We start from the raw sequence: 13,729 nt of genomic DNA, 5'->3' as shown, positions 1-13,729 counted from the left end.
TTCTCATTATTGTATAATTGTTTACCATTGTACTGTAATTAGGAGGTAAATAAATGTGTTATCCGAAATAAATAAACAAACAAAAAAGTAAAATGTACCCCTGCCTGTAAGCAAAGTTGGACGTTGTCTTTTTGTTTGCTGCCATCCCCGCATTCTCACTCATTCGTCTGTGTTGAGAGGCACATATTGCCCATCTGATTTGAAGCTGAAGTACTCCCACAACAGGAAATTTGGCTTTCTAATCATATTTTTTTCCTCCTAATTTTTGTTACTTTACGAAACATTTCACGAGCAGGTCGCGAGGCTCTCTGTACGTGCGTCATGTGTGTGTAAAGCTGGCGGTCTCGCCGAGTCGCTCCCCGCCCACCGAGACAAAGATTGTGGATGACTGAAAAGAGGGCTCACTGCATTCAGGTGCTGAGCACAATGCACTCTCTCTCCCTGTTTAAAGCGAGAGACAAAGAAACGCAAGACTCAACAATTCTGATTGGCAAACATGTTTGTCACTCAAATGTAACTCAAAAACAAAACCACAATTTCTTGCGGTTACATTTTTGCACTAATTAAAACCTCGATGTAGATTTGATGTCGATTAATCGTGCAGCCCTACTGTTTAGATATTTTTTTTACATTCTTAAAGGACATTAGTCTCATTCTGCTTCAGTATGGTGCAGACCTGCAGTGATACATTCAAATTGCTTCGGTCATGTTTTGGATGATTTCTTTCTTTAATTCCGCTTCTTCTCAGCACTTTCTTTATTCCCATGGAAAAAACTGAGTTATGTAGATCTCTAGCTAATGCTAATAACCCCTTAAAGTTGAGGTACCACAGTATAGTCTTAATGGGAATTTTATTGTGTCTCAGTGGCATGCCACAGTGGAAGAATGCATTGTTTTCAAGAAAATATTAACTCGTGACAAAAGAGAAGCTTTTTGACTGACTTTAAGGGGATTTTTTTTCTCCATTTTAAAACACTTCCTTGTCATCTACATAAACATGTAACGGTGGTCCTTTGGTCCAAATTGTGCGTGGATTATGTTTTACAGACCATCTTCAAACCACTTTCTGACCATCTCTTCAGGATGCGCCCTTCTTTGGGCGTTCTTATTTACGTCCCTCCACTTCGACTGTGTCTTCTCCTCATCAGCTATGTTGTAGTTTTTATCGCTTCCATATTGAGTCGACTGACAGAGGTATACGTTAGAACTATAGGCTACTTTGTATTAGATATGGCAACAGCGGAAGATGCATGTGCATGTATGAGCCAGTCTGCCCTACAAAATGAGGATAGAGGAAAAGAAAAAGAAAGAGCTTATTGACTACAACATCAAAATACAATGCCGGACTTGCGCAAAGCTCTCCAGGTAAAACCTCACCATATATGGAGATATCCGCTGATGTCACCAATGGTAAAAATGTCACAAATTGGGCAAATTCCAAACGCCTTGTTTGGAGAAATTAAGAAGGAATGCAAGACTCTTCCATAAATATCTCCGCCGTGCATCCCTGCTTTGATTTCTAATTTTCTGGACTTACACAGACCCCAATTACACGGGTACAGCAGGTACAATAGGTAGGAAACTTTGGTTTTGCATAATAGGTCCCCTTTAAAAGTATCAAAATGTTTCCATTTGTAAGTGAAGTAAAGAAAAGTTTTAATTGCAAATAATACTTCATGTTTGAGGGAGTGCTTTGTGAAAAGTCTCTCCTTTAATATCATCGTAAATAACAGTGAGCCAGTGGGAAGCATGGTGACTGTGCACCAGTTCAATAAATGTCACAGACTGATCAAAAGCGTTGAAATGATCGAAAACTGTATCTTTATAGAGGAGCTGAACTATGTTCAATGCACTAATTAAAAATCTTACACAATGACATGCAATCTGATATATTTTGAACCACAAATACAGTTAAACTGTATATTTTAATCGACAGCACGACTTTTAGCAGGGGCCAGGAAACGCGAGCATATAACCCCAATTCTTGAGACTTTGCACTTGCTCCCTATTCATTTAAAAAGATGTTTTTAAATGTTGCTGTTTGGTTTTAAAGCTTTGCATGGACTGGCATGGCACTTCATTATATCTCGGACATCATCCAAATTTACACTCCTGAGCGCGCTCTGAGGTCCGAGAGCCAGCTCCAGCTCGTGGTGTCCAAGACGAGACTTAAAACCAGGGGAGACAGGGCCTTCTCTGTGGTTGGCCCTAAAGCTCTGGAACACTCTGCCCCTCCATGTTCCAACTGCTCCCACAGTGTTTTAAGTCTTGTCTTAAGACCCACTTTTAATCTCTGGACTTGTGTGGTCCTCTGTGTTTTTTAAATTGTTATTTCTATTTATTATTCTAATTGTTTTTACCCTTTAAAATCGTTTTTATTCATATTTATTTTTATATTGTTTTTATATTTATTTATTTATTTTTTATTCAGTCATTGGTGGAGCTAAGGATAGTATTTGAATCTTGTTTGTAATATGTTTGTGCAGCACTTTGGAAACATCTTTGTTGTTTAAATGTGCTACATAAATTGCGTATTTAGGTTTTCAGCACCGATGGCTTGGAATAACCTACAATCGAATATTAAACTTCAAACCCTTGTTACATTGAATGAGTTTAAAGCTTCTGTGAAAGGACTGCAGTCTACCTTGTCTGTATGCACATGTGTCATGTGAGCACGTTTTAATGCTGTAAATGTGATGTTGTATGTGTTGTTTACTGTTTTTAATGTAACCTTGCTGCTGCCCTCTTGACCAGGTCTCCCTTGAAAAAGAGATCTTTGATCTCAATGGGATTTTTTACCTAGTTAAATAAAGGCTAAATAAAAAAATTTAAATAAAGTGGATTAGATTGAAATCTCATGCTGTAGGATGACTCATTACACCTAAGCGTCACTCTTTGTGACACAACACATGTGTACTCATAACAGCAAGCCACTTGAAAGAAACTCAAAAGAAAGTGGGACTAGTATATGTGCTTGAATAACTTTTACTGTTACGTTTGCATCATCAATGAACCCAGTAAAGGAAATCATCAATTTAAACGTAAATGTTCTAAAGTAAGGTAGACACTGCTTCCCAATATATCTGAAAGATAGAAAAGAAGACACAAATGCAACTCACCAGCTGTAAGGTGCAAATAAAAATAAGCGTGCACCGCCCGCTGCAGCAGCCCATTGTGTCCGTAATGGCAAACTCGGGAGCCGGCAGAGAAGCGCTCTGAAACCCCGCTCAGAGGAGCTCCAATAACACTCAATCTTGGTCCAGTAACCGGACTCTCATGGCTTGTCTTCCCCTCCGGCGTTGTCCTCGACCACAGACCGCCACGGCGTCGTGCTAAGCGGTATAAGTATAATTTGTTAGCTCCTCTCTCGGCTCCGACCGGACCGGTCTCAGCTCAGCTTCCCAACCAACTGGCTGGCAGACGGCGGGACTCAGCCGGTAGATGAAGGAAGAGGGCGGTGTTGTGGACAAGTCCACCCGGGGGCTGGGATCAGGCTTGGGGGCGTCCCCTGCTCTCCTTCAGCTCTGGGTACGAAGGTAACCAGCAAAAGTTATCGCATGTATATTTTAAATTGTTACAACTAACGCAATTTGTATTCGACTTGGTGATTGGGGTCTTTTCCTTTGATTCCTTCATTCTGAACTTGTGGCCTTTAAAAAGTAGTACAGTACAGGACACAACTGACAAAAGTGGTTGGACCATTTGTAAATGAATAACCATGAAAATATTGACATTGGTGGTTCTAATTCAATGCCTATACAGTGTGGCTCCGATGGAGGTGTATTCTTAACGTGAGGATGGTGAAGAGCCGCCATCTTGTGGCCTTATGTTTAAATACGCTTTATGGAGCGCATTTTATACAGTGTAATTATTCAACAAGGACAATGTATGTACTATATCGCAGTGGTGTACCGTCAGGGCCAGCAAGACCTTCTCTGCTGGCCTAACATAACCAGAAATCGTGAACATAATTAAAGATACAATTATTTTTTTATTTACTTTCCCTAAATATCTAAAAGTATTCATATTCTCTTCATGTCATATTATGCTCCTTCCAGTGCTGTTGTTTTTAGTTTTAGTTTGTATCCAATCAGAATTGAGCTCTCTTATGTTGCCATGCTGTACCAAATCTACCAGACGTCTTCAGAATCAACATCAATCAATCAATCAATGTTTATTTATATAGCCCTAAATCACACAAGCCACAACGACATCCTCGGTACAGAGCCCACATAAGGCCAAGGAAAAACTCACCCCAGTGGGACGTCAATGTGAATGACTATGAGAAACCTTGGAGAGGATCGCATATGTGGGTAACCCCCCTATGCTAGACATAGGGAGACCCGAAAATAATAAGTTACAGTAGTCGAGACGAGATGTAACGAACGCATGAATAATGATCTCAGCGTCGCTAGTGGATAAAATAGACCGAATTTTAGCGATATTACAGAGATGAAAGAAGGCCGTTTTAGTAACACTCTTTATGTGTGACTCAAACGAGAGAGTTGGGTCGAAGATAATACCCAGATTCTTTACTGAGTCGCCTTGTGTAATTGTTTGGTTGTCAAATGTTAAGGTGGTATTATTAAATAAATGTCGGTGTTTAGCAGGACCGATAATCAGCATTTCCGTTTTCTTGGCGTTGAGTTGCAAGAAGTTAGCGGACATCCATTGTTTAATTTCATTAAGACACGCCTCCAGCTGACTACAATCCGGCGTGTTGGTCAGCTTTAGGGGCATGTAGAGTTGGGTGTCATCAGCATAACAGTGAACGCTAACACCGTATTTGCATATGATGTCACCTAGCGGCAGCATGTAAATACTAAAGAGTACAGGGCCAAGAACCGAACCCTGAGGAAACTAGCGGCAGCATGTAAATACTAAAGAGTGCCGGGCCAAGAACCGAACCCTGAGGAACTCCGCACGTTACCTTAACATAGTCCGAGGTCACATTATTATGGGAGACGCACTGCATCCTGTCAGTAAGATAAGAGTTGAACCACGACAAGGCTATGAGGGCGTCCGTACACTGTAAGTGAACGGGGACATACAGTTGATAGACAGTTGCAATAGCCAATCAGATCACGAGTTGTTGTCAGTAAGGTATTCTAAATGGCCTCACGTTGAACGTGACATTTACGGATGAATTTGAGAACACATAGAGTTGAGATAGCCAATCAGATCACATGTTTTTGACAGTAATAAGCTGCTTTGTTACAACTAAAAGTTGTAAACTCTTGTTGTTAAAGTGTGTCATGCTTGTCATTTAAATAAATATAAATTTAAATTATATTTGAGAAGTGTGTACTTTGAATCAAACTTTATTGACCGGAAGTTGCATAAGCCAAGCTGAGAAATATGTTTTAATTGCTGATACGTTTTAATTGATTTTTAAATGCGCCAGAAAATAACTCGTTTTGTATACTGTTGATGTGTTTCAATGCCGGCCCCAGTCAGTCAGAGTTGGCAACCAGACATCAGGCACAAAGGTTCTAAGCACAGGGACCCCCCAAGGCTGCGTGCTGACCCCCTGTTGTACACCCTCTTCACACACGACTGTGTGGCCTCCCAGAACAACACCAGTATCATCAAGTTTGCATATGATACTGTCGTCGGACTGATCACCGGGGGAGCTGAGGCAGCGTACAGAAGGGAGGTAGAGGAACTAGTGGCCTGGTGTCAGGATAATAATCTCTCCTTAAACACAGACAAGAACCAGGAGATGATTATTGATCCATGGAGAAGGAGTGCACAGTACACACCTCTGTACATAGGGGAGACAGAGGTAGACAGGGGACCCACATCAGCGAGGACCTCACCTGGGCTCACAACACCCAACCAACAATAAAGAAAGCCCAGCAGCGACTGTACTTCCTAAGAAGGCTGAGAAAATTTGGCATGCAACCCAAAATTCTCAGCAACTTCTATAGAAGTACGGTTGAGAGTGTCCTTACCAGCTCAATCACTGTCTGGTATGGAAACTGTGCTGCTAAGGACAGGAAGGCACTCCAGCGAGTGATTAAAACTGCTCAGTACATATCAGGAGCAGCCTTCCCCTCATTACAGGACATGTACTCTACCAGGGTCACCAACATCATAAAGGACAGTACACACCCCCAGCACAGTCTCTTCAGCCTCCTACCATCAGGCAGACGATCCAGGAGCCTGAAATCCAGGACTACGAGACTGACAAACAGTTTGTACCCACAGGCCATCAGGCTTGTGAATGCTAACTTGTGAATGCTAGCTCCCTCAGCTGCCCCCTCCCCCCTTTTACTTTTATCTTTTGAACAAAAGAACAGCTACCATGACCACCTCCGAATTGTGAACCATCACTGTAGACACTCTTCACCTTTGATCACTAAAGACACTTTAACTGCTGCTGTGACCCAATGTCACCTCCGTACTTATACTGTTGACTGTGAATCAGAATGTACAATAATGTTATGTTACTCACTGTGCCTTGTAAATAATGTTTATTTATTTATTTTTATTTTAGCTAAGTACCGTGCGACTTGTTGAAGGGTGGACTAGCAAAGTAAGATTTTCATTGTACAGCAAGCTGTCTGTTTAACTGTGCATATGACAATAAACAATCTTGAATCTTGAATCTTGAATGCGCAGTAGGGCGTAAATGTGTTTCTGTATAGTATTTCTCCAGCAATGATCATGTGGTGACATCAATTATGGTATTTTGAGAGGTAATCGTTGAAGTCGGAGATCACTGAAGGCCTAGGTGGGAAACGCACGGCCCGCCACTGCTATATAGGTATCATATTCGCTCACAAATGAGCTGTAACTTTTGTAAACTCACTTGACAATGTTATCATTAGGACAAAATGATCATGGAGACTTTTCTGAAATGACTAATAATATTATTAAGGGCGTGGAGATGGAGGGGTGTTAATGTTGTACAGGGGCTCCAACCATAAGGTGCCCTTGGGCTTTTATAAAGTTAGAAGATTATTTCTGTCATTAAGTTATCCATCCATCCATTTTTTTATATCATTTAAATATGTAAATTATCCATCCATCCATTTCCTCCCGCGACAAGTTGTCACCTCATCGCAAGGCCAACACAGATAGACAACATTCACACTCACATTCACACACTAGGGCCAATTTAGTGTTGCCAATCAACCTATCCCCAGGTGCATGTCTTTGGAGGTGGGAGGAAGCCGCAGTACCCGGAGAGAACCCACGCAATAACAGGGAAAACATCCAAACTCCACACAAAAAGGGCCTGGGAATCATGCTGTGAAGCACAAGATCTAACCACCATCGTGCTTCCTCCGCATCCTATATAATAATATAAAATAATTGTGGCCTGTAATGTTCAATAATTAGGTTGCTTAAATCAAATTACTCTAAGAATGTCTAAATACCTACAACCCCCTATCAAAAATGCAAAATGGTTTGTTCCACCTGTATAGGGCAAACCCAGCATGGAACACTTAACTCAAAAAAGATGTCATAATGTCATCAAAGACCACATTTAAGTAGGAATGTTACCATGGTGCCGCATAATAACGGTAGTTGTGACCCCAAGATGCGTAGACAGGAGACAACGTGAAGGTAAGAAGAGTCTTTAATACTTAAACCAGAAGTTATAGTGCAGCAGGGAAGTACACAACAAGCGTAGGAAAAGCTTGACAACTCATGAAACCAGCAATTACGTACAGGCAATGATCCAACACTGTCTGCAGGGCTTGCTGGCATATAAAAAAGCCTGATTGGCAACTCGGAACAGGTGTGCTTAAATTGTGAATTGAGTGTTGGAGCCAGACAGGAAGCGCAACTAAAATAAAAGCACTTTAAATACAAATCCCTAAATCTGCACATTTCCTGATCAAATTCAGGCAGAAACCTGAATGAGGCTTCTGTGAGTCTTTCTGCTGCTTGGTGTGCAAGGGACCTTTTCCTCTTAGTGCACTGCTGCGCTGACAGCATTTCACCAATATAATGTTTAGTTTGCAGAAACATTTGTACAGTGTAATAGATTGTGTGACATCCTTATTCCCGCTGATCGTACAATTATAAACAGATAAATCTTACAAAAAGGAATGCAGTGTCCTTTATGAAGAGGCGAGGGCATGCATTAAATGTGCTGGCTTTTTGCTGCCATCTTTCCACAGCGAATCACAGTTTTGGTGGACGGTGAACTAAGTATAAAATAATACTATAAAGCGGCTCACAGACTACATAGTCTTACAAAAAAAATAAGCAGAACTTCCTGGAAAAAAATATGGGTATGGACTATTAAAACAAATAAACTAAATGCATTAACATTGATTAGAGCACGATAAGTTAAACTTTAAAATAATGTCAGTATCACACTGACTTCACCACTTGTTACCTTTACATACAGTCCTCTAAAACGTGTCTCTACTGTCTCTTTGGCAGCATAAAATGAGTTGCAACAGCACTCATTGGATGGACCGACACTATATGAACAAAAACCTCAGCCTGTATATAATGTTGATCCTGTGTGAGTAAGACAAAATGTATAATACATTCAAATTTGTGCACGCTGCAATTCTTGTTTTAAAAAATGTTGAAGATTAATGTTTCATATTCATCGTCTATTTTAATTAGTGCTGATAAGTTATTCCTTTTTTAAATAACACTTTTGGAATTTGATTACTCATGATTAATCAATCAATCTTTATTGCAGACTTTAGAGATTCATTATACACATAAAAACACAATACAAAACAGTAAAAACAAAACAATAAAACATAAAGCCATAAATGTCAGTTTCTGACTTACAAACATGTGTGCCAATGGTTCCACAGTCCAGATAATATTACTCGCTTGCATGATTTAAATTAACTTTAAAAAAGACCCCAATTTTAACACAAATGTAAGTTTATTGTCAGAAAGTCATCCAGTAAGATGTTTTAAATGTTTTACTTAGAAATACATCATTTATTTTCTCATAACTTGGTAATGGTTTTATTTAAAGTCTAGTATGGGTGTATTTTGAAGTGAAATTTGCCAGCGAGCACACCAGTAGGAGTCTCCTCACTCATCTTTGCACAGACGTGTGCATTCACTTGATCCCTGACCGTAAAGTAACCTGCTACGACGCCTTTTAGGTAACCATCCACATTTACGGTAAAAGAGCATGTACAGTCAAAATAAACTGTGTGATTAATCTGCATACATACATTATTCATGTGATAATTTTTGTGATTAATCAAATGGGTAAATTTGTTATTTTTGTCAGCCTTAATTTTTATGTGATATACAGGTATATAGGAAAAACAGTGTCTTGAAGTTCAACATGTGTTTAATGCATTAAACCCTCACTTTCAGTGTAATTTTGCATTAATTCATATTATATAATTTACACCAACTATAAGGTGTTTAAAAAGCTTAACAATTGATTGTGACCATGTTGACCTTTATTTATCCAGGAAAAGACATTCGCGCCCATGTCATTTTTATACTAATGTTTGTTTCCTTCTGGATAGATGCTGCTCAATGCAATACATAATAGAAGAGATGTTAAAAGCAACTCTTGGCCACCGCCTCCTTCTCCGTGCTCAGAGTGCACAGAGGAAGTTCCCACCTCCTTCCTCAGCTTGATAAATCTTTTATGCCTCTGCTGCCCGAGCAAGGGAACACTTCACTTGCCATTTCATCACACACATCCCGACATGGTGCTCTTTTATGATGCCGCTGACGACCCTTGAAGCCCTCCCCTATACCCACATCTCACTCGTCCTTGTCGCTGAAAATAACATCGAGATATTTATGGGGTAAATTTAAATGAAGCACTTCTGGTCATTCTGAGAGTCACATGGCTAGTTTAAAGTGGAGAAGTGGTAAAGCAGAGCATGCAAATGAACAGCATTCATCTTTGGTATCTGCAAGTTGTCTACACTGCAATATAGTTTTATTTTTGTCACGAATGGTAGTGGTTCTGTGCAGATGTTGTGGGTTTCCTGTTTGATGTGTGTGCCTGTTGACTAGTCAAGTGTGGTGTCAGTCTTTCAGTCAATAGGTATAGGCTCCAGCATGCACTGTAAAAAGTACCAGGATTTCACCTAAATTAACTGTTATGTCACAGTAAATTACTGTATTGATTACTGTGAATGTAATGCAATTTTTAGCCAGTACTTTGTTGTGAATTTACAATGAAAATGTCCGCAGTTAGTATGGTATGTATTACAGGTTATGAAAGTGTGACGTGGAAACGAATTGCATTGTGGGTCTTTCTGGTGTCTGAATCGCTTATTTACATGGCTGAATACAAGACTGTGTTAAAGTTTAGTATTTTTTTCTTCAACAAGTTCAAAACCTGGTGTGAACGTGCAGCATCATTAAGTGCCACAATTGTGGTCATGATCGCTTCAAGAAAAAAAAAACATTTGGTGAGATTTTTCTAATTTCCAGCATGAAACCAAAGCCGAAGAAAGTCGGGTTACAAAGCTAATAAAGGGATGATGAATAGCCTGGATAGCAGCCGTGCGATGATCAAAAACCACTTTTAACACCATCACCTAGTATAGTACATTTTGGCATTTTCACAATGGTGTGTTTGAATGAAAGCATGTTTTATTGTGTTTTATACATTGCATTTAAGTAAGCTGTTAGCGTTAGCCAAGCTAGCAGCAGGCGACAAAACAAAGTGAAGTATTTTGGAAAAAAGTATAATGTCTGTTTACTTTTAGTCTTGGGTAAGCACAAAAATGAATGAGTATTAAATAGCGCAGTGATCAAAGTATTATTTATTTTTTTCAGGGAAACCTGCTTATAAAATGAGGCTAGGCATCCTCTCTCCATCTCGGACACATAAGATATAATAATAATAATAATAACTGGGATTTATATAGCGCTTTTCTAAGTACCCAAAGTCGCTTTACATGTAGATATGAAATTATGCGCAATTTAAACAGAGGACAATGAACCCTAACAGACTTTTTGGTCTAAAAACTGACTAAATTGACAAAATATATATAAATTTGGCTCCAACAATGGCGGCAGCTTACTCAAATCTCTTGTCCAATGGACATGCTCATATGGATCAATTCCACCAACTTAACTTATTTTTTCGAAGTAGCAAGCCTTTTGATTAGGGTACAGTTTGCCTCGGTACGGCCATTAATTTTTTTATTTTTTACAATCTATTTTAATCCAGTTTGTTATTCTCTCTCAAATTACTGAGGAGACAGTAAACAAAAACTTACGTCTATCAAAAATGGCTACCGGGCACCCACAGGGCACCCACAATGCATTGCGAGATCACACGCCCTTTCGAGCCCTATATATAATACATGTCATACTATATTGTTAAGTTTACCAAATCATATTTTCAAAACTGATACACAACTGTTCTTGCAGGTTCAAACTATGTACAGTATTTTGTTTTGCACTGCACATTTGTGTAAAGATGGCAGTTATGGCAGCGCTTACACTATATTACCAAAAGTATTTGGCCACCTGCCTTGACTCACATTTGAACTTGAAGTGCCATCCCATTCCTAACCCATAGGGTTCAATATGATGTCGGTCCACCTTTTGCAGCTATTACAGCTTCAACTCTTCTGGGAAGTCTGTCCACAAGATTGGGGAGTGTGTTTATAGGAATTTTCCACCATTCTTCCAAAAGCGCATTGGTGAGGTCACACACTGATGTTGGTCGAATGTTCCCTCTAATTTTTCATGTGTGTGAGCAAACGCAAAAACTCCCTGAGCATTCAGTGGAGCCCATGTGAGCAACATCAGACGTGCACACTGTGGCTACACCAGCAGCACACCTGTCCCAAACCTGACAAAATAACAAGTTAAATCTCCATGCATCCATCCATATTTCCTACCGCTTGTCCCTTTCGGAGTCGCAGGGGGTGCTGGAGCCTATCTCAACTGCACCCTGGACAAGTCACCACATCATCGCAGGGCCAACACAGATAGACAGACAACATTCTCTTATTATTATGATCAAATGACAGCAGTCATTTCCATGAGATTATTTTCTAATATAAGTGTTTAGGCCCACTTACAATGACAATAAAAAAATATTGTTTTTCATGAACTGTGTACTTGTATTGTTTGTCTGGGTGGAGGTCCTGCTTTGGAAATAGTTTGTACCCCTTTCAGACATTGCATTTAGTTCCCATTAAAACATTCACATGTTGCACAATGAGATGTAAGCCGGGGATCATGTGTACATTCCTGCAACTTCCTGTTTGTAAAAAATATATTTTTATTAGGATTTATTTAATATACTAACAGCATTTCATGATTAATATTTATAAATTAATATTCCTAATAAATGACACTAGAATAAACACACATTTGATTGGTAAATCATAGTGTAACAACCTGGAATGACACTTTATGTGTTGTGTTGGAGTTGTCTGACTTTTTGTGTGGCTGTAAACGCATCACTGGCTAAATGCCATATGTGCATGTGTTGGCACAAGTGAGAAAGAGCGAGCGGCTGCTGTTGATATAACAAAGTTGCTTTTGGACTGGTTTGTACTGCAGAAAATAACCAGTTTTGCTAGATATCATTTTTTTTTACTAATGTTTTGGTGATGTGTTTATGGCCGACAATAAAGAGTTTTGCTCAATAAAGTGATCGATGGAATTCATGTCCTCAAAGCGTCTCGACAGACGTTACAATATTTGAACAATGATGACGAAAACAGTTTTCTCTGTCGTGTCCGTGTGTCGAAAATTGTTATGCGCTTATTTTTTTATTTGATTTTGTGCGTGGCATAGATTTGCCGTGCGCAGAGGATGCTTGAGCAGTGCGCAGGGACGGCGTGGCGCAGTGGGAGAGTGGCCGTGCGCGACCGGAGGGTCCCTGGTTCAATCCCCACCTAGTACCAACCTCGTCATGTCCGTTGTGTCCTGAGCAAGACACTTCACCCTTGCTCCTGATGGGTGCTGGTTAGCGCCTTGCATGGCAGCTCCCTCCATCAGTGTGTGAATGTGTGTGTGAATGGGTAAATGTGGAAGTAGTGTCAAAGCGCTTTGAGTACCTTGAAGGTAGAAAAGCGCTATACAAGTACAACCCATTTATCATTTTATCATTTAATTGCACAGGCGCACACCTTAGAGGGAACATTGGTCGAGAAGGCCTGGCTCTCAGTCTCCGTTCTAATTTATCCCTAAGGTGTTCTATCGGTTCAGGTCAGGACTCTGTGCAGGCCAGTCAAGTTCATCCACACCAGACTCTGTCATCCATGTCTTTATGGACCTTGCTTTGTGCACTGGTGCACAGTCATATTGGAAGAGGAAGGGGCCCGCTCCAAAGTGTTCCCACAAGGTTGGGAGCATGGAATTGTCCAAAATGTTTGGGTATCCTGGAGCATTCAAAGTTCCTTCCACTGGAACTAAGGGGCCAAGCCCAACTCCTGAAAAACAACCCCACACCATAATTCCTGCTCCACCAAATTTCACACTCGGCACAATGCAGTCCGAAAAGTACCGTTCTCCTGGCAATCTCCAAACCCGGACTCATCCATCAGATTGCCAGATGGAAAATATTGATAAGTGATTAGGACACCTGATTCTGATCATTTGGATGGGTGGCCAAATACTTTTGGCAATACAGCAGAGGTGGGACCAAGTCATTGCTTTGCAAGTCACAAGTAAGTCTCAAGTCTTTACCCTCAAGTCTCGAGTCAAGTCCCGAGTCAAGACAGGGCAAGTCCGAGTCAAGTCCAAAGTCAAGACTGGAAAGTCTCAAGTCAAGTCCCAAGTCCTGCATTTT

The 13,729-nt window shown here is 40.3% G+C and overlaps 2 protein-coding genes across 6 annotated transcripts in view; one reads left to right on the top strand and one right to left on the bottom strand.

The window, feature by feature from the left end:
• The window catches only part of nkain4 (sodium/potassium transporting ATPase interacting 4), a 107,804-nt gene extending 104,540 nt beyond the window's left edge, over positions 1 to 3,264 (bottom strand). For all 3 annotated transcript variants that reach the window (XM_061981020.1, XM_061981004.1, XM_061981011.1), the window contains exon 1: positions 3,120 to 3,264. In XM_061981020.1, the coding sequence (XP_061837004.1) occupies positions 3,120 to 3,173 (54 nt within the window). In that variant the 5' untranslated portion in view covers positions 3,174 to 3,264. The remainder of the gene's footprint in view (positions 1 to 3,119) is intronic.
• A 156-nt stretch (positions 3,265 to 3,420) lies between these two features.
• The window catches only part of LOC133619723 (uncharacterized), a 121,028-nt gene continuing 110,719 nt past the window's right edge, over positions 3,421 to 13,729 (top strand). For all 3 annotated transcript variants that reach the window (XM_061980974.1, XM_061980982.1, XM_061980967.1), the window contains exon 1: positions 3,421 to 3,536. The gene's annotated coding sequence lies outside the window, so the exon portion shown is untranslated. The remainder of the gene's footprint in view (positions 3,537 to 13,729) is intronic.

Source organism: Nerophis lumbriciformis, linkage group LG01, assembly GCF_033978685.3.
Source record: "Nerophis lumbriciformis linkage group LG01, RoL_Nlum_v2.1, whole genome shotgun sequence".
In the NCBI taxonomy this organism is placed as follows: domain Eukaryota; kingdom Metazoa; phylum Chordata; class Actinopteri; order Syngnathiformes; family Syngnathidae; genus Nerophis; species Nerophis lumbriciformis.
Note: the sequence above shows the minus strand (reverse complement) of the source record. Positions and strands in the feature narration are given on the sequence as shown.